At 41.9% G+C, this 26,894-nt stretch overlaps 1 protein-coding gene across 4 annotated transcripts in view; it reads right to left on the bottom strand.

Annotated features, from left to right (window-relative positions):
- GFPT1 (glutamine--fructose-6-phosphate transaminase 1) overlaps positions 1–21,959 on the bottom strand; it is a 62,333-nt gene extending 40,374 nt beyond the window's left edge. Inside the window, exons 1-4 of one of the 4 annotated variants that reach the window (XM_063713653.1) lie at positions 21,623–21,898; positions 17,602–17,685; positions 8,398–8,505; positions 4,375–4,482 (exon numbers count right to left, since the gene is read on the bottom strand). In XM_063713653.1, coding sequence (XP_063569723.1) covers positions 4,375–4,482; positions 8,398–8,505; positions 17,602–17,685; positions 21,623–21,629 — 307 coding nt within the window. In that variant the 5' untranslated portion in view covers positions 21,630–21,898. Of the gene's footprint in view, positions 1–4,374; positions 4,483–8,397; positions 8,506–17,601; positions 17,686–21,622 lie in introns of all 4 variants that reach the window. The other 3 variants (XM_054548113.2, XM_009237222.4, XM_063713654.1) reach the window with 3 other exon arrangements.
- Positions 21,960–26,894: the final 4,935 nt, after the last annotated feature.

Genomic DNA, 26,894 nt, shown 5'->3' with positions numbered 1-26,894 from the left:
AGCACTCAAAGGTATACATGGCAGATACATTTTTGTTGGATGGCTCAATCTATCAATGAATAAAATCAGGCATCTATTCTTTCCTGGCTTAACTGTGTTCTGAATAATTAAGGCAACCTGATAAATGACCTCAAGAAAAGTACAATTTACCATTATTCAACAGGCTAATGCAAGAAATGAAAACATCTTTGACTACTTTTTTTATTTTTTTTTTGAAACGGAGTTTTGCTCTTGTGCCCAAGCTGGAGTAAGTGCAATGGCGCAATCTTGGCTCACTGAAACCTCTGCCTCCCGGGTTCAAGCGATTCTCCTGCCTCAGCCTCCTGAGTAGCTGGGATTACAGGCACACAACACCACGCCCGGCTAATTTTTTGAATTTTTAGTACAGACAGGGTTTCACCATGTTGGCCAGGCTGGTCTCGAACTCCTGACCTCAGGTGATCCGCCCACCTCAGCCTCCCAAAGTGCTGGGATTACAGGTGTGAGCCACCACGCCCGGCCTCTTTGACTACTTTTTTAAGCTAATTATAATTAAAGCAGTATCTCCTTGCACATGCTGGCAAGCAATATTGGAGAAAGTCACAAGATTCTATATATTGAATACATTTCAAATTCATGATAATTACCACACCTTTATTTCACTGTTGCCATAGGAACATTACCAAATGTCTAGTAAGAAAAAAATTATTGCTATGACAATAAGCACATTTCTCACAATAAATATTTCATGTCATATAAATTAATCATGACTTTGAATCCTTGACTCTTCCTTATTGTCTGTTACCCGTTTTAAAGCCCTTTGCTGAATCTTAAGTCTAGATTAATCCCCACACTCAGTTTCTCTTCTCCCATCTACTACCAAGCAATACTGAAGAAAGTCAGAAAATTCTGTAAATTAAGACCCTTTCAAATTCACATACCTATTTCACTATTGCAACTTAAGAAACGTATCCAAATTCCTTATTCATTAAACTGATAGCTCAATCCAGTTCCCTGACAGTTCATCATATCTTTTCTATTCTCCGTAAAGCTCAATCCTACCTGCAATCCCTCAATTTCCACTTCACTCAGTTTTTGTCCTCTCACCTGGTAATTATCTGCTTTAAGTTTGTCTTTCATCTTTGATTCCTAAAGTACACTCTTTCCTTTAAAGGCTAACTCCTTGCCTGTGCCTTGATCTTCTTGGGCCGTAGTGCTTCAATAATTCCCTCATTCGCATCTTCTATCTTACCCTACCTCTACTCCCACGGCTCCTTGCCCTCTGCCTGCCTTTTCTCAGATGTCATCTTCCCTTTTTAAAAAAATACTTCAAACATATTTAAATTTGCTGGGAATAATGAACACCCAACTACCCATACTCAGAGTTAACAAAACATCTAGTCATCTGTGCTTTACATATTTTTTAAGATCTAAAATGTAAAAAATCAATGTGGTATATGGAAACTTGAAATAAATAAATGTAAAAAACGCAGTTGATACCTCCTTTATATCCCCATCCCATTCACTTCCTCCTCAGAGGATTCTCAAGTTGACACAGTCTTACTATTCATGCCTTTTAAACTATGATTATGTTAACATGAGACCATAAATGATAGTACCGTTTTGTGTTTTTAAATGTCCTATACTTTACATACCAGGAATTATCCATGTTCCCATACGCAGAACCAGATTCAGTACACTTCTTTCAAAAGCTACATATGGTCATTCACTATCATATACAACTTATTTTTCGTTGTTGTTGTTGTTCTTGTTTTGTGGAGACGGAGTCTCACTCTGTCACCCAGGCTGGAGTGCAGTGGCACGATCTCAGCTCACTGCAACCTCTGCCTCCTGGATTCAAGTGATTCTCCTGCCTCAGCCTCCCGAATAGCTGGAACTACAGGCATACGCTGCCACACCCGGCTAATTGTTTGTATTTTAGTAGAGATGGGGTTTCACCATGTTGCCCAGGCTGGTCTCAAACTCCAGAGCTCAGGCAATCCGCCCACCTCGGCCTCCCAAAGTGCTAGGATTACAGGCGTGAGCCACCACACCCGGCACACACAACTTATTATATCATCCCATTCCCTTACTTATAGACATTTAGGCTGTTTCTAAATTTTGCAACAATGAATCTTGTTGTCATGTCACCTTGTTCACTGTGTTTCCTTCAAGTATATATCCAAGAGTGGAAGTGCTTAGTCTCAGGGTACAGGCATTTCCCATGCATAGATGGCCAGATTGCTCTTTAAAGTGATTTACCAGTTACAAATTCACCAGCAATATCTGCAAGTTTCCATTTGTAGATAATAAATTCAATCAATACTTATTTTGCATGTATTGTAGGGTAAGATTAGCTAGGGGTTGGCCGGGTGCAGTGGTTCAAGCCTGTAATTCTAGCACTTTGGGAGGTCAAAGAGGGTAGATTACCTGAGGTGAGGAGTTCAAGACCAGCCTGGCCAACACGGCAAAACCCTGTCTCTACTAAAAATACAAAAATTAGCCAGGTATGGTGGCTCACGCCTGTAATCCCAGCACTTGGGAGGCCAAGGCAGGCGGATCACGAGGTCAGGAGATCGAGACCATCCTGGCTAACATGGTGAAACCCTATCTCTACTAAAAATACAAAATAATTAGCCAGGTGTGGTGGCGGGCGCCTGTGGTCCCAGCTACACAGGAGGCTGAGGCAGGAGAATGGTGTGAACCAGGAAGCAGAGGTTGCAGTGAACCGAGATTGTGTCACTACCCTCCAGCCTGTGCAATAGACCAAGAGTCCATCTTAAAAAAAAAAAGAAATTAGCTATGAGTAAAGTAGACACTCAAATAACTACACTTCAAAAACAAACCAGCTGGCCAGGCACAGTGGCTAATGCCTGTAATCCCACTACTTTGAGAGGCCGAGGCAGGCGAATCACTTGAGGTCGGGAGTCCAAGACCAGCCTGGCCAATATGGTGAAACCCCATCTCTACCAAAAATACAAAAATTAGCCAGGCATGATGGCACACGCCTGGTAATCCCAGCTACTCGGGAGTCTGAAACAGGAGAATCGCTTGAACCTGGGAGGCAGAAGTGAACCAAGATTGCGCCATTGCACTCCAGCCTGGGCGTTACAGCGAGACTCCATCTGGGGAGGGAAAAAAAAAAAGTTTACCATGAAGAGGCATGTTTCAATATGTTGACATTGAAAAATGGTGATTCTGTTCACAATCTGCCTTTCTAGCCTCCCATATTTGTCTACCAATACTGTAAATAAAAAGGACTACTATCATTCCATCAACATGCCTGCCATTACTATTCTTATCTTGCTATGCTATTTACTCAGAAGGTCCTCCCTTCACATCTTCACTGACCAAATATAATTAGCACCCATTCCCTATGTATTCTCAGTCTCGTCAACTTGTGGGAACTCTCCCCTGAATCTGACAGCAATGTCTGTTCTCTCCTACAGAACCCACTATAATCAGCCTGGTATACAGGATGCAGAACACATAGTAGATATTTATACTACTGTTTTTGAAGTGTAGTTATTTGGGTGTCTGCTTTACCCCCAGCTAATCCTACACTACAATACAGGCAAAATAAGTATTGATTTAATTCGTTAAACAAGTACTACAAAGCTAAACGTATGGCTTATGTGGGAAAAAAAAAAAGACGAAATCCATCATTTTCCTCTACCTGTACTCTTTCACAATGATTATGATGGCATTCATATGAGTAGGTACATAAAATACTTGCGGTTTCCTGGGTTTTGTGGAGAATTTTAAAAATATTTTTTCAATCAATCTACTTCAAAGTTTGCTTTGTTTTCAAGTTTCTTGTGAAAAAAATAAAATGTATAAGAATAATGTTATGATCTAAATACCGAGAAGTAAATCCTCTTTGATGGGGCATACATGTCTGACAACTCCTTGTGCCAGAGAAGAAAACTGTGAGGGAAAACATGATACTTACCAGATTATATCAGACCTACTCAAAGGTGCAATGTCAAAATTAACTACATCCAAGCTAGGCATTTAGTCCAAACTGAAGACAATTAGCAAGTGAAGACATGTGTATAAGGGCATCACTAAAAATACCTTTTGTCCTATGAAAAGCTCTTCCTCAGGAATGGTGGCTCTGAAGATACTTTATTTAATATTCAGAGCTTACGCTGAAGACAATACACCTAACTAATTTCCTTCCCTAGTTGCGATGATTATTTTTCAGGCTCAGGTACATTTTAAAACTAGTCCAGTCAGTAACAAAACTACTTTTCTTTCCTCCCTTCAATGTTACAGACCATTATCATTAAAATGGGTCCCAAAATATGGGAGGAGGGAATAACTTAGCGGAGAACGGGGAGGGGAAAAGGAAGAGAAGGGGAAAGGGGACAAAAATCAAATTAAGTACGTTACTGTGAACTTCTTCATCCAGTGCCTTAACTTTTCCTTTCTTCTTAATAAGCTGGATTTTGCAGGCATTGGCTTCCCAATCTTTATCATTGCCTCCATCAAATCCCACACCTAAACCATCATGAGGTAAAAAAGCAAGATTTAGAAACTGGCTACTGATAAAATTATTAATGTGAGGCAAAATTTTTAATTAAAAATATATTCTCATCTAATTAATTCACTAATTTATTAATTCAATTACCTACTGAAAACCTATTGTCTGTCAAGAACCAGGATAGCCACTAGACATAAAAACAAAAATAACTCCATTCCTGTCCTCAAATTTCTAAGTCTATCGAGAAGACAGACAAGGAAAAAATAATTCAGCGTGATTATGGATTATAATAAAAATACTACAGGTTACAATTGGGATACAATGGAGAAATGCAAAAGATGGGCACCCACCTCAGAAGGTAGCTAAGGAAAGAAGGTCATAGAACACATCTCTTAAGAGTCTCCTTAAGTTGCTAAGGAATTTGAAAAAGCTACCCTGAAGATACTGGGAAAACACTGTCCTCTAAGCACAGAAGTGATTCGGCAAAAATGTTTAGCAAAGCCCTTCTAGGAACAGTGTAGGGAAAGAACTGGAGGGAGAGAAACGGAAGGAAGAAACCAGCTGTCAAAAGCTACAGCTACAGTAAAGCAAAAATGAAGAGGACCTGAACTAAACAGTGGTAATGCAGACAGAGATAAATGATATTGAAAAGTGGAATTGACTGAATGTAAGTGAGAAAGCAGGAGAAGTCTGGAATACCTCAAAGGACTTGTTGAATGGCTTGAAGGACTTGTTGAATGATTCTCAATAAAAGGGACATAGAAAAACAGAGTGGGCATGCCTGTAATCCCAGCTACTTGGGAGGTTGAGGCAAGAGAATGGCTTGAACTCGAGAGGTGGAGGTTGCAGTGAGCTGAGATCACGCCATTGCACTCCAGCCTGGGCGACAGAGTGAGACTCATCTCAAAAACAAACAAACAAAAAACAGAGTGGGGAGTGGGGTGAGGACTGCAATGTATTCAGCTTATTTTTCTTTTCTTTTTTTTTTTTTTTTTTTTTTTTTTTTGAGACAGGTTCTTGCTCTGTCGCCCAGGATGGAGGGCAGTGGCACAATCTCAGCTCCCTGCAACCTCCACCTCCCAGGTTCAGCAATTCTCCTGCCTCAGCCTCCCAAGTAGCTGGGATTACAGGTGCGCACCACAATGCGTGGCTAATTTTTTTTTTTTTTTTTTTTTTTTTTTTAAGTAGAGACGGGGTTTCACCATGTTGGTTAGGCTGGTTTTGAACTCCTTACCTCAAGTGATCCATCCACCTCGGCCTCCCAAAGTGCTGGGATTACAGGCGTGAGTCACCACGCCCGGCCTCAGTTCAATTTTTGAACATGCAAAGTTTAAAATATCATGGTCTATCTAGGAAGAAACTTGTAGGAGGCCCAGAATACAGCTTGGGAGATACATCTGGATTAGAAGAAATACATCTGGATTAGAAGTAATACAGCTGGATTAGAAGTCACCAACATACTCTCACAAAAAAAAATTAAAAATAAAAATAAAAAATATTGACCAGGCGTGGTGGCTCATGCCTGTAATCCCAGCATTTTGGGAGGCCGAGGCAGGCGGATCATGAGGTCAGGAGATCGAGATCATCCTGGCTAACATGGTGAAACCCCGCCTCTACTAAAAATACAAAAAATTAGCCAGGCATGGTGGCAGGCGCCTGTTGTCCCAGCTACTCGGGAGGCTGAGGCAGGAGAATGGTGTGAACCCGGGAGGCGGAGCTTGCAGTGAGCTGAGATCGCGCCACTGCACTCCAGCCTGGGCGACAGAGCAAGACTCCATCTCAAAAAAATAAAAATAAAAAATAAAAAGAATAAAACAAAGAAGTTACCAATATATATTAACAGAAGACTGATGGGCCGGGGACAGCGGCTCACGCCTGTAATCCCAGCACTTTGGGAGGCCGAGGCGGGCAGATCAAGAGGTCAGGAGATTGAGACCATCCTGGCCAACATGGTGAAACCCTGTCTCTACTAAAAATACAAAAATTAGCTGGGTGTGGTGGCAGACGCTTGTAATCCCAGCTACTCAGGAGGGTGAGGCAAGAGAATTGCTTGAACTCGGGAGGTGGAGGTTGCAGTGAGCCAAGATCACGCCACTGCACTCCAGCCTTGTGACAGAGTGAGACTCCGTCTCAAAAAATAAAAAAAAGATTGATGAAGTCAGAGCTCACCCATGAAGACACCAAATAAGAGAAGTGGGCCTAGAAAAGAATCTTGGCTGGGTGCAGTGGCTCACGCCTATAATCCCAGCACTTTGGGAGGCCAGGGCGGGTGGATCTCTGAGGTCAGGAGTTCAAGACCAGCCTAGGCAACATGGTGAAACCCCATCTCTACTAAAAATACAAAAATTAGCCAGGCGTGGTGGCGCACGCCTGTTATCCCAGCTACTGGAGAGGCTGAGGCAGAAGAATCACTTGAATCCGGAAGGCAGAGGTTGCAACAGTCAGCCGAGATCGTACCATTGCACTCCAGCCTGGGTGACAGAGCGAGACTCACCTCAAAAAAAAAAAGAATCTTGAAGAACATTAATATTTGAGCTGTAAGCAGAAGAAAGGAGCCTCCAAAGCAAACAGAAAAGAAGTAATCTTAGCATCTTAGGAAGAGAATAACATGTACTGTCAAAGAAGCTAAGGAAGGAGAGAATTTTAAAAACAAAGGAGTTGAGGAACTGACTTTCCATTACTAAGTGAAGTCAAGGAAGACAAATGCCCATTCCATGTGGCAATGTTAAGTGTACAAAAAAGAGTTAACACAGCAAGTGTGAAACTGCTATCCTTAGAAAGGCCTGTTTTCAAGGTTGGCCCTTCACTGGTGTCTAGAAACTTGGTTTCTGGAAGGATTCCTACCACCCTAACCAAAAGTGTCTCACTACACAAACTGTGCAAACAATGTGGTTTATGCTGAACATCTGCTCTTATTTTGGGAGTCTAGAATTTTGGTACATGCTAGGCAGAGGGTGCCTATGTGACCAACCCCCAATGAAAACCTTAGGCACTGATCCACTGGTGAGCAGCTTGTGCCTAGCTTTCTCAAGACTTCAATTCCTGCACCTTCTCCCTTTGCTGATTGTGCTTTGTATTCTTTTGCTATAATGAAACATAGCCATGAGTACAACCAAATGCTGAGTCCTGTGAGTCCTCCTAGGGAATCGCCAACTCTAAGGATGGTCTTAGGAACCTCTGACAGTTGAGGGAAGGAGCTAGGGTAGAAGATAAAGTTGCCAGAAAGTTATGTTTATGTGTAATTTATTTAAGATAGAAGAGGCTAGAATCAGTGGCTTGCCTGTAATCCCAGCACTTTGGAAGGCCAAGGCAGGAGGATCACTTGAGGACAGGAGTTTGAGACCAGCTCAGGCAACACAGTGAGACTCTCGTGTCTACAAAAACTTTTTAAAAAGTAGCTGGGCATGATGGCACACAGCTATAGTCCTAGCTACTCAGGAGGCTGGGGAGGGAGGATTGCCTGAGCCCAGAGTTCGAGACTGCAGTGAGCTATGACCGCACCACTATACTCCAGCTGGGGTGACAGAGTGAAACCTTATCTCAAAAATAAATAATAAAAATAAGAAAAAAGAATCTGAGGCAAGTTTATATGCCAAAGCATGAAATCAATGGATAAAAATTAAAGTTATAGGAAAGAAAAAAGAATTTACAGAGTAAGACCTTCATGAATTTTGTTTTACCACAATAATGCCCCATATAATGTTTTTACAATAATATTGTTAATAGATCATCATAAGCAATACTTCACATAAATGGTAACACTGTTGAGATTACATAAATAAATCCTTTAAATATGACAAAAGACAAAAATTTTTCCAATTTACACTTAGTCAAAACAAAACAGACTTTAATAGTCTAGTCTCCTAATAATAATAAAAATAATATCTATTTAAAGAATCATGCAAAATCCATAGTATTTTTTTTTAAAGTACCAGCAGAATCATATCCTCTGTACTCCAGTCTCTGAAGGCCTTTGATTAGGGTCTCTAGGATTTCTCGTCTCGTTCGAGGAACATGGTAGTTTAAGTAAGCAAATATACCTGCAAATAAACAAATATTTAATGAAAAATTCTGATTTAAAAAATCAAAATTAGCATAATTATGTCAAGTATGTGAAAAAATGTGAAGTTAGATTCTGTCTTTCAAACATTTCAAACCGTTTAAAGGCAATGGAAGTTTTTCAAGGGGGAGTTTCTCATAAGTATAAAAAACTAAAGTAAACATGTCAAAATACATGTTTATAATTTTTTCTTTTTTTTTCTTTTATTATTATTATTATTATTATTATTATTATTATACTTTAGGTTTTATGGTACATGTGCGCAATGTGCAGGTAAGTTACATATGTATACATGTGCCATGCTGGTGCGCTGCACCCACCAACTCGTCATCTAGCATTAGGTATATCTCCCAATGCTATCCCTCCCCCCTCCCCCCACCCCACAACAGTCCCCAGAGTGTGATGTTCCCCTTCCTGTGTCCATGTGTTCTCATTGTTCAATTCCCACCTATGAGTGAGAATATGTGGTGTTTGGTTTTTTGTTCTTGCGATAGTTTACTGAGAATGATGATTTCCAATTTCATCCATGTCCCTACAAAGGACATGAACTCATCATTTTTTATGGCTGCATAGTATTCCATGGTGTATATGTACCACATTTTCTTAATCCAGTCTATCATTGTTGGACATTTGGGTTGGTTCCAAGTCTTTGCTATTGTGAATAATGCAGCAATAAACATACGTGTGCATGTGTCTTTATAGCGGCATGATTTATAGTCCTTTGGGTATATACCCAGTAATGCGATGGCTGGGTCGAATGGAATTTCTAGTTCTAGATCCCTGAGGAATCGCCACACTGACTTCCACAAGGGTTGAACTAGTTTACAGTCCCACCAACAGTGTAAAAGTGTTCCTATTTCTCCACATCCTCTCCAGCACCTGTTGTTTCCTGACTTTTTAATGATTGCCATTCTAACTGGTGTGAGATGGTATCTCATTGTAGTTTTGATTTGCATTTCTCTGATGGCCAGTGATGGTGAGCATTTTTTCATGTGTTTTTTGGCTGCATAAATGTCTTCTTTTGAGAAGTGTCTGTTCATGTCCTTCGCCCACTTTTTGATGGGGTTGTTTGTTTTTTTCTTGTAAATTTGTTGGAGTTCATTGTAGATTCTGGATATTAGCCCTTTGTCAGATGAGTAGGTTGCGAAAATTTTCTCCCATTTTGTAGGTTGCCTGTTCACTCTGATGGTAGTTTCCTTTGCTGTGCAGAAGCTCTTGAGTTTAATTAGATCCCATTTGTCAATTTTGGCTTTTGTTGCCATTGCTTTTGCTGTTTTAGACATGAAGTCCTTGCCCATGCCTATGTCCTGAATGGTAATGCCTAGGTTTTCTTCTAGGGTTTTTATGGTTTTAGGTCTAACATTTAAGTCTTTAATCCATCTTGAATTGATTTTTGTATAAGGTGTAAGGAAGGGATCCAGTTTCAGCTTTCTACATATGGCTAGCCAGTTTTCCCAGCACCATTTATTAAATAGGGAATCCTTTCCCCATTTCTTGTTTTTGTCAGGTTTGTCAAAGATCAGATACTTGTAGATATGTGGCATTATTTCTGATGGCTCTGTTCTGTTCCATTGATCTATATCTCTGTTTTGGTACCAGTACCATGCTGTTTTGGTTACTGTAGCCTTGTAGTATAGTTTGAAGTCAGGTAGTGTGATGCCTCCAGCTTTGTTCTTTTGGCTTAGGATTGACTTGGCGATGCGGGCTCTTTTTTGACAGAGAGAGACGGAGTCTCGCTCTGTCACCCAGGATGGAGTCCAGCGGCGCAATCTCAGCTCACTGCAAGCTCCGCCTCCCGGGTTCACACCATTCTCCTGCCTCAGCCTCCCGAGTAGCTGGGACTACAAGCACCCGCCACCACGCCTGGCTAATTTTTTGTATATTTAGTAGAGACGGGGTTTTATTATGTTAGCCAGGATGGTCTCGATCTCCTGACCTCGTGATCTGCCCGCCTCGGCCTCCCAAAGTGCTGGGATTACAGGCGTGAGCCACCGCACCTGGCAAAGAAGCTTATAAAGCTGGCTACTTATTTTCCATGACTGCCATTTTTGTCAAATGAAATTTAATTTTTTTAAAAACCAATTAACAGATTCATGGTTTATGTCCTATATACAGAGCATTTCGTTTCAAGAAAAAAATTTCTAAAGTAATTTAAGCAACATATATAGGCCCTAAAATCTGTACCAATGAGATTAATTTTGCTTACTTCCAATAACCATGCTATCAGTGACATTTAGGAATAAATGATATGAAAAATACTCACCCCTTAAATAATTACGTAAAATAGTAAAAACTGACCAAATATATAACTATCTTAAAAGATAATGGCTTGAATTACTTGTTCATCACATTAGCAAATGACAACCACATAATAACTATTGAAAATTCACAGAAAAAGAGCAATAATTTGGAAAAATAAAGCTAGAAATCAAAGGAGTAATACAATGTGAACTGAACCAGATAAGCAAAGAAGTAACAGAACACAGGTAAGGGAAATCCACACTTTTAGAAATGGCAGCATGGGCATTATCTGAGGTTTTCCATGGCTGTGCTTTGGCCAGAGTAGACACAGCTTTAATGTATCAAAACTGAAGACTAAAATATATAAAATATATAAAAATACAAGTTCAAGCTGCTTATTTTAAAACTTCCCTTTTTCTTAACTACATTTCACTGTAATTCTACTGATTCATAAGAAGTTTAAATTAATTCTGTGAGATACAACTCCCAAAAAACTAGTCTTCATTTCCATCTGAAAAGAGATATTTACTTCTATAGAGTGTGATCCTATTGAAATATTTCAGTATACAAAAATGGCGCATTGTTGATACTCAACAGGAAAGCCATAACATATATGCTGATCACCATGATCAATACAGTGCAATTTTCTCAAATAAATTATTATGCCCTAAAAAAGAGAAACTCACACACTAAAATCCAAAATAACCTGAAACAACGGTTTCAACTCTCCCCAAAGAAGTAGTTCCAGGCCAAAGACTTACAGAAATCTCATATTTCATTCAGATTAAAAAAAGATACACACACACCTTACATTTTTATTTTTTAAGCTTTCTTGTAATGTACAGTCATCTTACTTTCACAGCACCACCACCCTATAAGGGAGGGTAGAACATCTATCTTACATAATTCAAAAATAGAAATTGAGTTAACTGATATCCCAGAGATACCCACAAATAGCATTCCCAACCTCAAAGCACAGCAATTAAGATAAGGATAAACAACATGCTGCTTAAGGATATTTCTAAGGTAAGAGTGGTAGCGGCACAGCAATGTACAGCTTCCAACTTTCAATGGCTGCTCATGATATAAACACTAGAGGGCAGTAGAAGAGTCTCCAGACCAATCTGCACCCATTTAATTCAGAAGAATGAGTCCGGGGTTTTTGTTGTTACTGCTGTTCCTTCATAAAGTATTTGTTATATGAATAAATCAATAACCCAACTGTAAATCAAACTTTGCACTCTTCACCTATGGGTCACTGATCTTTGAGAAAGATTAAACACCTGCAGGTAACTATCAGTTAAGTATTTTAACCAGGTCATTAAAAGACAATACACAGAACACAAACCTTTTCTAAAACAATACTTTAATACAAATGCAGGCCAGGTGCAGTGGCTCACGCCTGTAATCCCAACTTTGGGAAGCTAAGGCAGGTGCATCACCTGAAGCCAGGAAATCAAGACCAGCCTGGCCAACATGGCAAAACCCATCATTACTACTAAAAATACAAAAATTGGCCAGGCATGGTGGCGTGCACCTGTACTCCAGCTACCTGGGAGGCTGAGACGGGGAGAATCACTTGAACCCAAGGAGGCGGAGGCTGCAGTGAGCCGAGATTGCACCGCTGCACTCCAGCCTGTGAGACACAGCGAGACTCCATCTCAAAAAAAAAAAAAAGTGTGAAAAAAACTGAATCTGAACTAGTTCCCACCACTGTGACTACATCAGCTACAGTCCACTATAGGAGGATACAATCTAGCTTATTTGAAAACAGAAGCCTGTCGAGGATTGTTTGCAGTCTGTCCAGAGCTGCCAAATTCTAATAATGCAGCACATCCAGAAAAACTCACTCCTAAACTTTCTCTTTTTTAAGAAATCTAAGTCTGACAGTAAAAGTAAAAATGTAAGCCGGATGGTAAAAATGAAAGTTGGTAAAAATGTAAAAATGTAAGCCGGATGGTAAATGATTTAAAGATTAAATATGTATATGAATTTGTTAAAACCATTTAAATGCTAAAGATATAAAATTGTTTTTAAGACAATTTATAGACTCTACTTTTTTTTAAACATTAATGCGGCAGGGCTGGGTGGCTCACACCTGTAATCCCAGCACCTTGGAGGCCAAGGCGGGTGGATCACATGAGGTCAGGAGTTCAAGACCAGCCTGGGCAACATGCTGAAACTCCATCTCTACAAAAATACCAAAATTAGCCAGGCATGATGGCAGGTGCCTGTAATCCCAGCTACTCAGGAGGCTGAGGCAGGAGAATTGCTTGAACCTGGGAGGCAGAGGTTGCAGTGAGCTAAGATCATGCCACTGCCCTCTAGCCTGGGCAACAGAGCAAGACTCCATCTCAAAAAAAAAAAAAAAGATTAAGTAATGCAATATTAAATTCACTGTTTTTAATAATGTAACTCAACAACAGCATTCAACTTTGATAATACTTCTCACTTCAATCTCCTTGGTTTATAATGGCTCACTATATGAATCTTGAGAGCTTAAGAACATTTTGGCTGGGCAGAGTGGCTCATACCTGTAATCCCGACACTTTGGGAGGCCAAGGTGGGCGGATCACGAGGTCAGGAGTTCAAGACCAGCCTAACCAACATGGTGAAACCCCGTCTCTACTAAAAATACAAAAAAAAAAAAAAAAAATAGCCGGCTGTGGTGGCACATGCCTGTAGTCTCAGCTACTCGGGAGGCTGAGGCATGAGAATAGCTTGAACCTGGGAGGCAGAGGTTGCAGTGAACCTAGACTGCACCACTGCACTCCAGCCTGGGCAACAGAGCAAGACTCCATCTCAAAAAACAAACAAACAAAAAAAAGTAATAGAGCTAGAAGAAGGAAGGGGATTAGCCTCAGACATACCTGATGAGGAAAATGGGAGCTAAGAAGTTGAACCTGTCAGTTTCATAGCCCTGTCCCTTGATAGCACTACTAGCCCAAGACATTCCACCTGCGAGTATACTGGGTTAACTGTAATCTTGGGGTGCCCAAGACAATATGGGCAGCAATTCATCAGGTATGCAGGGCATGTTCACAAGGGAGGCATTCACAACTCACAATGATGCTTGTTAGAGCAGAAATCGTTAGTTTGACCTCTATTTTCAGTTCTTTGACTTGTCTTATCAAAACTCCCAATAAACAGTCTTTTTTGTTCATTTTTTTGAAACAGAGTCTCGCTTTGTCGCCAAGACTGGCGCCATCTCAGCTCACTGTAACCTCCACCTCCCAGGTTCCAGCAATTCTCCTGCCTCAGCCTCCCAAGTAGCTGGGATTACAGGGGCCACCGCCATGCCTGGCTAATTTTTTGTATTTTTAGTAGAGATGGGGTTTTGCCATGTTGGCTAGGCTGGTCTCAAACTCCTGACCTCAGGTGATCCACTCGCCTCAACCTCCCAAAGTGCTAGGATTACAGGTGTAAGCCACTGCACCCGGCCTAAACTCCCAATAAACAGTTCTTAAGTAAGGTAATGACAAAAGCCTAAAATCAACTTTCCATCACTCTTCAGTAATTGCTCTAAGAGCACACACAGTAGCTGTATAAGCACAGATTCTCTACCGCCAAATCAGCATGCACGTCACAAGTGTAAGCTTTCTTACTAATGGAATATACTTGGAATAAAATAACTCCCTAACTGAAGCAGATGCTTGAACCTACAGGCATCATTCTCAGAAAATGGCAACTTAAATTCAATGACAAAAAAGCACTTATGAGCACCTTGCTAACAAAATTTCAGAAGCAATCTGGATCACAGACTAGACACACCTGGTTGAAAGCAATGTCGCTGCAAATAAAGACTGTTAAACCTTATTGAAAAGAAAACTGACTAGTCAAATTATTAAAATTCCTATGCCTGGTTGCATTTATGTCCTTATGAATACGAAATTTTATTTTTATATATTTTATCATTTGACAGCTGCAATATTTTGGGACCCTAAACATTGTAACTTATCAGTGTTAAGTGTTCAAATTCATTCTCTAAACTTCAAACTTCTGAATCAAAAGCCACCTACAATGTCACTTAAACTCTAAATTTGTTTTATTTTTCTTATAATGCTAGTCACAAATTAATTCATCATCATCATTAAAAATTCAAAGTAGGCCAGGAGCAGTGGCTCACGTCTGTAATCCCAGCACTTTGGAAAGAGAGGCAGAGGATTACTTGAGCTCAGGAGTTCGAAACCAGCCAGGGCAACATAGCAAGACCCTGTCTCTATTAAAATTTGAAATAAATAAAGATTAAAACTACACAGATGCTACAGAATTAATTGTGAAAATCTCTCCTTTCTGTCTCCACACAGGTTCCAACCCCTTTCTCCGAGATAACTACTGTTAATCCCATACACACAGTCCCAGTCCTTCAGCTATAAAGTTTTCTACAGGCCAGGCACAGTAGCAGATGCCTGTAATCCCAGCACTTTTGTAGGCCAAGGCGAGAGGATCACTTGAGGACAGGAGTTTGAGATCAGCCTGGGCAATACAGGGAGACCCTGTCTCTACAAAAAATAAAAAATTAGGCATGGTGGTGCATGCCTGTAGTCCCAGCTACTTGGAAGGCTGAGGTGGGAGAATCACTTGAGCCCAGGGGTTCAAGGTTGCAGTGAACTAGTCAATATTATAATTATGGAATCACATTCTACATTTAAGATTTATTTAAAATTAAGTATTATTTGAGATACATTTTCTTTTTTCTTTTCACCAGGGGTTTGCTCTGTCACCCAGACTGGAGTACAGTAGCACAATCCCAGCTCATTAAAACCACCACCTCCTGGACTCAAGTGATCCTCTCATCTCAGCCTCCCAAGTAGCTGGGACCACAGGCACATGCCAATGTGCCTGTTATTTATTTATTTATTTATTTATTTATTTATTTATTTTTAATTTTTGAGATGGAGTCTTGCTCTGTCACCCAGGCTGGGGGGCAGTGGCGCTATCTCAGCTCACTGCAACCTCCACTTCCTGAGTTCAAGCGATTCTCCCGCCTCAGCCTCTCGAGCAGCAGCTGGGATTACAGGCGTGTGTTACCACACCTGGCTAATTTTTGTATTTTTAGCAGAGACGGGGTTTCACCATGTTGGCCAGGCTGGTCTCAAACTCCTGACCTCAGGTGATCTGCCCGCCTCAGCCTCCCAAAGTGCTGGGATTATAGGCGTGAGCCACTGCGCCTGGCCAGAATTAAAGTCTTCATTTTCTTTTTTTGTTTTTAAAATATAGAGATAAGGTCTCAATATGCTGTCCGGGCTGGTATCAAACTCCAAGCCTCAAGTGATCCTCCTGCCTCAGCCTCCCAAAATGCTGAGTTTACAACCATGAGTCACTGCCCCTCACCCATCTTCTTTTCAACAGTTTAACAACATATATATTAAATACTTCTCATCCTTCCTTGTAACCTCAAGAGAGACATATTACACATACTACTCTCTGAAGCTAGCCTCTCCCCTACTTGTAACCTTTTTTTTTTTTTTTTTTTTAACAGTCCTGCTCTGTCACCCAGTACCCAGGCTGGAGTGCGGCAGCACAATCATAGCTCACTGCAGCCTCAAACTCCTGGGCTCAATCCTCCCACCTCAGTCTTCTAAGTAGACTGGACTACAGGTACGCACCACCATGCCCGGCTAATTTTTTTTTTTTTTTAATAGAGATGGGATCTCACTATGTTGCCCGGGCTGATCTTGAACTCCTAGCCTCAAGCAATCCTCCTGCCTCAGCTTCCTGAGTGGCTGGGATTACAGGTGTAAGCCAAAACACTGGCTACTTATAACTCTTTTTTTTTTTTTTAATTGAGACAGAGTGTCACTCAGTCACCCAGGCTGGGGTGCAGTGGCGTGATCTCAGCTCACTGTAACCTTCACCTCCCAGGTTCAAGCAATTCTCCTCCCTCAGCCTCCCAAGTAGCTGGGATTACAGGTGCGTACCACGACAGCTGGCTAATTTTTGTATTTTTAGTAGAGATAGGGCTTTGCTATGTTGGCCAGGCTGGTCTCAAACTCCTGACCTCAAGTGATTCGCCCACCTCAGCCTCCCAAAATGCTGGTATTACCAGAGGGAACCTTGTACTTGGCCTTACTCCTAACTCTTGATGAGTGTTTCTCCAACTTTGTAAATACAGAACCCTTTTGTTAACACCAAAATATTCTGAGGCTCCTTCACAACAATGGGTTAAATTTTTATTATTCAATGATCTAGAACAATCTTTATTCAACTTACAGACAAAGTTATAAGCATATGAATAAGCAATGAACACCCTGTAACAACTTCAGGGCTCCTAGGTCAGGAACCACAGCTCTAGAATTCAACTTCTCAACACTCCCAGGGGACCTCAATCCCAAAATCCTCTTCTTTTTCGTATTACTTGCAGCCCTCCTCCTAAACACAAACTGAGACCCTTCTGCCTTGACATATGCAATTTCTCTAATAATTTATTCATAACCATATCCAATTAACTTCTCTGCAGTATTACGTATGAATGACCTTTTTCTACTTTTACAGACTCTGTTCAAGGCAATATACTACTTTGGAACTCTTCTGCCTTTAACCACTGTTCTTAGGTCTGTTTTCCTGGCACTTCTATCTCCTCCTTCAACCCCTCTGGTAGTAGTTCTCGAACTATTTCCGCCTCCATTCACTGACGGGTAACATATGCCATTAATGATTACCTCTCACAGTATACTAATTCTCTACAAGTTGAGTAAAAGTCCTGCCCCATCACCCAGAACATTCCTGAACCTAATACTGATACCCAAAGCCCAGAGCTCTCCAGTCTCTAAATTTCTACTCATTCCTCTTGTGGTCTATGACATGGCAATGAACAAGGACTGTGTATTTTCACCTGAAGCTGTTGCATGTGCATTCATTTTCTTTCCTCTGATCAGGCAGCAATTCCTTGAAGGCAACTCTCTTATTTTAGTCATCTCTGCAAAGGGCAAAGTGCCAAGTATAAAGCCATCATTTCAAGTATCTGCAAGTATCTTCTAACACTTTCTAGGTACCTGAAATATACGGTCAAAAAATTCTCAAACCACAGAAACAGAACACTATTTCACCAGATGCTAAAAACGAATGAAGTAAAGAAAGGTTTCATAATTAAAGGTTTAAGAACTACCTGATTAAAGTTAGGTATACATTTAGAACTTTCTGGAACCTTTAATCTTGCTAATTGTGAATCTCCAAGAGCAGAATTTCCCAAACTTGTGTTACAAAACCCTTTCCCGCCTTCTACTGCTCATTACCAGAACCTATTAACCTCCATTTCCAGGGGACAACTGAAGAAACGCTTATTAAGCAATTATTTTCTCTCACAACTTCTTCATATCCAGTATATGTAAGGATATGTTAATAGTACTGGTTTTATGACCAATCCTAGCAGCCAATCTCAGCATCCCTCAATTATCCCCAAAGCCATTAGACAGTATAATTACAAAAAACTTTTGAAAAATTCATTTTAGGATACTTTAAAATTGCAAGTTCCTTTACTGCTTTTAAAAAGGATCTCATTTGCAAACATTCCATTTTATTTATTTATTTATTTATTTATTTTGAGACAGAGTCTCACTCTTGTCGCCCAGGCTGGAGTAGAATGGCACTATCTCAGCTCACTGCAACCTCCGCCTCCTGGGTTCAAGAGATTCTCCTGCCTCAGCCTCCCGAGTAACTAGGATTACAGGTGTGCGCCACTACGCCCGGCTAATTTTTTTGGATTTTTAGTAGAAACGGGGTTTTACCATGTTGGTCAGGCTGGTCTCAAACTCCTGACCTCAGGTGATCCAACCACCTCAGCCTCCCAAAGTGCTGGGATCGCAGGCGTGAGCCACCGCGCCCATCCCCAAAATTCCATTTTATATACACCGTCGAATCAGAAGGGTATAACCTCACATTTATAAAAACAATAGCAAAATCTGTTAAAAGCTAGGGATAGCTTAAGTGACTTGACACTCAGCAAAACCAAAAATAATACAAATAAAAAGGACAAAGTATATTCCAAACTACCAAGAAAAAGGAAGATAAAATAAATTTGGAAAATAGACACACTGTTCTTCTCTGGGAGATTCTCAATGCTTATTATTAATACATTAAAGACTCCAAGAAATCCGCCAATCAAAAAACAAAACAAAACATTACCACGCGATTTAATATGTTGCTTCCCAAATTTACTGGACCATAGGATCTTTTTTCCTAACACTTATTAACATCCCAACACAAGCTGGTAAACATATCAATTTTATCAGTATATCTGATTAAAAAAAGCATATCAGAATCTTCAATCCTCATTCTTCTGCTTCAACATTGTACAACGTTGAAATAAAATAATCGTTTAGGAAAATTTAACTAGGGCCGGGTAAGGTGGCTCACTCCTGTAATCCCAGCACTTTGGGAGGCTGAGGTGGGTGGATTACCTGAGGTCAGGAGACCAGCCTGGTCAACACGGCGAAACCCCACCTCTACCAAAATGCAAAAATTAGCCAGGTGTGGTGGTACACCCCTGTAATCCCAGCTATTCGGGAGGTTGAACCCCGGAGACGGAGGCTGCAGTGAGCCAAGATCGTGCCGCTGCACTCCAGCCTGGGCGACAGAGCGAGACCACGTCTCAAAAAAAAAAAAAAAAAAAGAAAGGAAGAAGAAAGAAAAACTTAACTAGATAGCAAGTAATCAGAAAGTAAGCTTCCAGATTTTCCCATCTAGTCTAATTTTCACTCCATTTCTCTGCTCAGGAATTTTAGTTCAATGACTAAGATGTAGGAGGAAAATAATGACACTCATCTTATCTTTCAGAATTTACATTAGAGAGAAAATAAATTCTGAACCCTATCCCTAGAATCAGGCAAAACCGTGGTATGACTTAAAAGCAGGACCTCAGAAATGCCTCAAATATTCACTTTTTATTTCTTCAATACGTTTCCTCAGCAGTAAAACTCTGTGGAATGGAGACACAAACTATGTGAAAACTCCCAACATTTAGTCTCCACCCTAAAGGTATCTCCCTTATCTGAACCTGATTTCCATATCTATTTATTTATATTTATCATTTTTGAGATGGAGTTTTGCTCTTTTTTGCCCAGGCTGGATTGCAATGGTGCGATCTCGGCTCACTGCAACCTCCACCTCCTGGGTTCAAGCAATTCTCCTGCCTCAGCCTCCCAAGCAGCTGGGATTACAGATGCGTACCACCACGCCCAGCCAATTTTGCATTTTTAGTAGAGATGGAGTTTCACCATGTTGGCCAGGCTAGTCTTGAACTCCTGACCTCAGGTGATCCACCTGCCTCGGTCTCCCAAAGTGCTGGGATTATAGGCGGGAGCCGCCACGCCCAGCGCTGATTTTTTTTTTTTTTTTTTTTTTTTTTTTTCAGTAAGTACTTCGACTACGTTTTTTTTCCTGGAACATGATGAAATGACCTGCAACCAGAATGTTGAGTACTTGATGAGGCACACCCCTCATCATTCAGGAACAGTTAACTACCAAATGAAGCACACTGGAGATTGACCGGTTTGCAAATTCACTACTTCACAGCTCCAAACTAAATGCAAAACCATTCTACTAAGTAGACACTGCAAAAGTCTGATTCTGAAGTCAGCTCTACTCTAATAATTTCAGTAAGCTATTTATAGGTGTTTCTGTTTTTATGTGGGTTTTTTTAATCTACTCTAAATTTAAACCTGCTCCTCATTTTCAGAAGCTGAAATGAGCATAAAGTTAAATACAGGAAATATATACACTAACGAGTACAATCCACCCCTGTTCAGTTCCTTCGTGTAAAAGGCTGCAAATAAGAAGTCTCCCAGAGAGTTTTCAATTCTCTTATAATGGTACTTCCCTTAAAAAAAAAAAAAAAGTGTTCTTTCTTCCAGGGATAAAGTCGGTTGTAAATTTCAATAAGAAAGGTAAGAATACAATTATTTTTACTGGCAATAGCCAAGTTAACACCAATTTTAGAGGATATCAGTCATGTCAGACACGATTCTCAAAATCTCTTTCACTAACACTTAGGTAATAATAAACGACTCTCAAAACATGGAATAAAAGGGCCTACCCTTAATTTTTTAAGGCTCTAGGAAAGATATTTGTTAAACTTTCCATAGCTAGTATTTTTAATGGGTGCACATGCAAGGAATAAACGATATTTTTCATAGTCGGTATTCTAAAGGTGTATACATCCAAGGCATAACTGATATATTTCAGAGCTGGCATTTTTAATGGGTGCACACGCAAATGATAAATTATGTATAACCTATCGCCACAGACATTTGAAGGCCTCTTCCACCAGAGGATCAGGTCTAAGCCCATTAACCAAGTTATTGATTAGCAATGGTTTCTGTTGAGACAAGGGATGGCAGGAAGTATCACGTTTAATGCCACTACCGTGGCTCTAGCTAGCGTCTGTTTTCTACTGGGCCTGCCCGAAAACAAGTAAAATATTTTTTGAAAGATTTTTAGAAAAATGCAAGGTAAGTTCAAGAGACCTCGCCCGAGGTTCCACAGGTTGCCTCACTCACCTGGTGGGCCCTTTTGAAGGCAACCCCCCTCCACACCTCAATTCCCTCAGCCCTCTCCTCCTTTTTCAATAAAGGCGTTTCTCTCCCGTCTCGGTTCCTTCTCCGCGCCAAGGCGCCCGCTGGCCCCCGGCAAAGGGGGCCCGCCTTCCTCTCAGGTGCCTTTCTCCCGGCCGCCACCCCCTCTCCCGCCCGTGGATGCCGGCCCCCGCCCCCGCAGCCACCACTGGACGCCCCTTGCCCATCACCCAGACTTCGCACCCTCCACACTCCCGCTTCCGCCCGTCGCCTTGGGCCTCAGCGGCGCCCGCACCGCACCCCAGCGCCGCCCGGCAACACGCCCCCCGCTCCCGGCCCCCTTACCACACATGATGCCGGAGACACGGCCCGCGAGGCCAGAGGCGAGTGGCTGGCGGGATCGGGGGTGCACACACGAGCTTCGCTGGGCAATCTGCGGGCTCGGGGACCGGGGTGGCGCCGACACGACTCCCTCGGGGATGCGACGGCCAAGGCAACGAGAGCCTTCTCCGCCTCCCGGGCTCCGCCAGCAACCGCCGCCGAGCCCCGCCCCTCGGCACGCAGCGCGCCGCTGCCGGTAGGCCCCATTGAACCGTTCACGCGCCGCTCACGCGCAAGTCCCGCCTCCCAGCGTTGCCCCGCCCCCCGAGCCCACGCAGGCGCTGGACTGCTGGCGGCGGAGACGTGGCAGTGACTCGTGGCCGCGTCCGCCTAGAGTTCCTGGAGACGCCCGCCCGGGGGCGAGCCGCGGGAGGGACCGAACCGAGAGAGAGGGAGAAACCCAACACCTGGCAGGGAATGACGGAAAGAGAAGGATGGAATTGTTAGCAAAGCAATAGCCCGGGTGCGCGCCCCGTGCGGCCCCAGGCCACACGCGCCAGCACTGCACGAAGCGGGGAAAGAGGAGGAAGAAAGCAGGAAGTCTGAAAAGGGAATCCTGGGGGACATAAGGCTGAAAAAAAATTGCAAAGAATTAGGTTGAGGTGGGAGGAGAGAGATAACAAAATTCTTGACTGCAAAGCCCCAAAGGTCAGCCTCTCTGGTGATAAGCAATTCAATTCTCTGTGTAATATGCTTGGCCCCTAAAAGCCCTCCGCATCCATTGCCTCCATAACCCTCAGTTTATTGTGGAGGGGTAGAGGAGGAATGTAAGGCTCAACTGTCTGACTGAGCCTGGACGTAAGGAACTGCTGGCCCACCTCCTCCCATGGCCCACCTGAGACCGCTAGGAATTCCCTAGCTTTAACAGCCGCGCGTTTCACTTATGAACGATTCAATATGAATTAATGCGCCAAGTCTGACAAGAGAGACTTGATTAGAGAGGGATGATGTTTCTGAGAATTTATTACCTGGGCATTTGCTTTAAACAGCCTTAAATGGTATCTTTAGTCAAATGTAGAGTAATCAGAACTCTATAATGGCTCTAGAGTAGTATTAAAAACGTACATGGCACACAGAATTCCTGGAGTGCTGACTGCTGTTCATATGTCTGGTCTTAGCCGTCCTTCCAGCCCTATACACTCTCAACAGGCTCAACAGGTAGTTCCTCAACTGAGCCAAGATTCTCAAATCTTTTGCACACTTCGGTTACTCTGCATAGAATCCCCACCACGTCTCTGTTTAGATGCTACCTCTTCAGGAAAGCCTTTTTTATCTCCCCCAGACAGACTTGGAGACATGCATTAACCTCTCACTCTTTGAGCTACTCACTGTAAAGAAATATGCTTTGATGTTATGATTTTCTGTATTTTCCCACTGGGCTATAAGTTTCTTGAAGCTAGAACTAGATTTTTCATACCCAACACTTTTAGACCACAGCACAAAGTAAAAGATCAAATTTATTTTGGAATGAGTGAAAAAAAGTCCTATTTTCTTAGCGGAATTAACCTTCTATGGCTGGTTATATGATTAAGTGAACATAAGGCTTTCAGTTTTTCTTACGGGGAAAAGTGCCTTTTTTCACTTGCCTCAGAGAGGCTGAAAAATGTCACATTTAACTAAGCAGAGTATTTCTCACCTAAAAGCCCTTTTGACATTTCAATCCCTTAAACAGGTCCCTAGATCATCCAGAGCAAAGTTAAAAAAAAAAACAAAAAACAGTGAGCTTTTTGGTAACAATACATTTCTTAATTCAAGAAACAAAAGACTGTGGATATACATCTAGCCTAAGAACCCTCATCTAAGGCTCTGGTGAGAATTCCGTTGTATTACCTAGAAACCAAGGTATGGTTCCAATGCTTAAGCAACATCTTTGTGCACTGGCAGCAAACCTGTCGATGCCACAAAGAAAATGTCAGCAGTACTACCAGAGTTCTCATGCTCCAACTATAATAATCTATTTAACCCTTTGCTTTCCTCTTCTGCCTGCTACTCCACCACAATGACTATCAATTTATCTTATCCATCTCCACTCAACAAACTATTTTGGAAGATATTTATGAATCAGTTGAGAAGAAGAAACTAGTGTTACAGGTCTTTTAGAATTTGTCTAAATACAAATTTTTAAAAGTTTTCAGTAAAGACTGGAAAGTCCCCAACTCAAAAAAAAAAAGTTAAAAAAAAAAGTAAATAAAAAAATAATTTGACAAAAGAGAAGAAACTTTGAAGGACAGTATTTTCCCAACTCAGCCTTGAAGAACCTTACTAACCCAACACAACAAAGAACCCTTTTTAACCATGTGCCAGTTAAGATACACACTTTGGGTGCCTGACCTCCCTTTATACAGAGCTCTGCCCTAGCTGGACCTTTGGGAATAAGGCCTGAAGGAGAAGAAAATAAATGATCTATGAAGGAAAGGGGACATCTGGGTCTAATTCAAACATCTGAGGGAATGGATTTTCTCTCCTGATCAAAACATCTGAACGACAACAAAAAAAGTAATGATGGCAAGGGGGTGTCATTCACCATCTCTTTATGTAAGTCCATTTCCCTGTTCATAGATTCAGTCCCATTGGATCTGATGGCTGAAGGCCATCAGAGCTTCCAGTTGCCATTACTAACGCAACGAAGAACCTTAATTGAAATAGCTGTAGTCATTTTTATTAACCCTTATGTGAATTCCAGTAATAAACAGCAATAAAATTATTAAAATAAGAATTCCTTTGCATAAGAATATGGGGAGCTGGGGCACATATGTCCTACTTTTTAGGGAGCTTTGTGGAGAAATCTACCCCAATGGACAGAGAAGATGGTAGCAAGTATCAAAGGAAAAAGAAATAGGTTGAGCCCCTGAGGCCTATGAAAATAAATGAGGACAAGAACAAAAGGCACCAATCAAGGCCTCAGAAAGACCCTTTGAGTGAACCACTTTAGCCTCCCACAATTCATCCCACACACTTTGGTTCCAGAGGGACCTGTCAAAAATACAAATGTGATCCAGTTTTTCCTTGCTTCCAATTTCGTGGGTACTTTTCACCCACATGATGAGTACTAGGTTTCCCAATTCAGTGGCAGCACTCCCACAGAAAGAGCTTTCACAGAGCTCTTCCAGGATGCAGCTCTCACAAATTTATTTCTCACAGTCATGGTGAAAGATGTGCCTAGAGGGCAGAGCTTTCACTGACAATAAATAGAAGCCCACTCAAACTAGAGGAAGAAGGGGATTTACTAGCTCACGTAATTGGAAAGAACAGGAATACAAACAGCTTTCAGCACATCTATACCCAGGGACAGAATGTTGCCAGAACTCTTGAACTACCTCTCTGACCTCATGGACAGGGAAATAATCCTCAAATAGCTCTGCAATCACAACTTTATAGCTTGCAGCCCAAAAGGAGAGAGAGGCTATTCCTCCATCCTTACTTTTTATATTCTAGACAAGGATTCTGGCCAGTCCAGTGTGAGTCACATGCCCCACTCCTGTGGCAAAGAAGGCAAGACATTGTGATAGGACAGCTCCACCAGAGCGCTATAGAGTCATACAGCCACATACGGCAAGAGGAAGCAGTTCTTCAAAGAAAAGGGGAAGGTGTTGCTAAAAGAAGAACACCAAGAAGGCACACAAAAAAATATGTCCACCGCATCAAGCAAATATGACCTGATTGCCCCCCAGAAAACCTGAGGCTTGAGGACAAAGGATGCTAACTCCAACTAGAAGTTGTGTCCTCCCCAATACTCCTCTCCAAGGTGGCTCCAAATTTTTCCAGTAGGCAGAAGCTGGGGCAGAGTTTTCTAGCTCTGCGAGAAAGAAACTCATTCTACTGCCAAGAAAGTCAACAAATTGAAAACCATGAGATTAACTGGTCCTACCTTTAACCTACTATTTCTGTCCTGTTGGATGTGAACAGAGCCACACTAAGGGGTGGACTATTCAGGGAGCTGCCTAGAACTGAAAGATCACTTGAAACGTAAGGACACAGAAAAAGTACTATTTTCTAGGGTTTCTTTCAAGGGATACAAAAGTTGCTTCTGTATATCCTGTAAGCCCCTAGGGAATAATCACAGATAACACTGATATGGCAAAATGGAGTATATGGCTGGGATTTCCCAAGAGGGGTGTAGATTCCCTCTGGACTGGAAAGCAACTAGCTTCATATTCCTGCATAAAAAAATGGACACATATGTACATACCACTGCTTTTGTATACTGTGGATCTAGACTCTTGCCCACTAGTAAGTACCTATGAAAGCAAGGAAAGCTTCTCTCCTCCCTCAAGTAGGAATACTCAAGAGGGGTATGGGCCCAACTTCCTTAAGGCAGAATAGTGTAGCTATAATGTGCATAGGCCTTGCAGCCAGAATGCCAGAGTTCATGTTCCTAGCTTTTCCACTCAAGTTGCATGGCAATGGACAATGTACTTTTCCTTGTGCCTCCATCTTCCAGTTTACAAAAATGGGGACAATAGGCCGGGCACAGTGGCTCACGCCTGTAATCCCAGCACTTTGGGAGGCCAAGGCGGGTGGATCACTTGAGGTCAGGGACCAGCCTGGCCAATATGGTGAAACCCTGTCTCTACCAAAAATACAAAAATAGTCGGGTGTGGTGGCACATGCCTGTAATTCCAGAAGAATCGCTTGAACTTGGGAGGAGGAGGTTGCAGTGAGCTGAGATGGTGCCACTGCACTCCAGCCTGGACGACAGAGCAAGACTTCGTCTCAAAATAAAAAGGCGGGGACGGTGGGGGGCCGAGGAGGGACAATAGTTAACTATCACATAGGATTAAATGACTTCATAAATGTAAGGTGCTTAGAACAGTGTTTGTGAAAACCTCAGGCTTGAGGACAAAGGATGTTTAATGAATAAATGAACACTGAATGTTCAATGAACATTTGCTATTTTTATATATGTTGCTCTCATGTGACTATGTCATCCTGCATAGGGCTTCATCCTAATTTTGGTTAGCGAAAAATCCTCAGGCCAGGCGTGGAGGCTCACGCCTGTCATCTCAGCACTTTGGGATGCTGAGGCAGGTGGATCACTTGAGCCTACGAGTTGCAGATCCACCTGAGCAACATGGTAAAATCCCGTCTCTACAAAAAAAAAAAACAAAATACAACGAAAATTAGCTGGGTGTGGTAGCACGCACCTATAGTCCCAACTACTTGGGAGGCGGAGGTGGGAGAATCACTTGAGTCTGGGAAGTCAAGGCTGCAGTGACCCATAATCACGCCACTGCAC

The sequence above is a fragment of the Pongo abelii genome, chromosome 12 (assembly GCF_028885655.2).
Source record: "Pongo abelii isolate AG06213 chromosome 12, NHGRI_mPonAbe1-v2.0_pri, whole genome shotgun sequence".
NCBI classification, from domain to species: domain Eukaryota; kingdom Metazoa; phylum Chordata; class Mammalia; order Primates; family Hominidae; genus Pongo; species Pongo abelii.
Note: the sequence above shows the minus strand (reverse complement) of the source record. Positions and strands in the feature narration are given on the sequence as shown.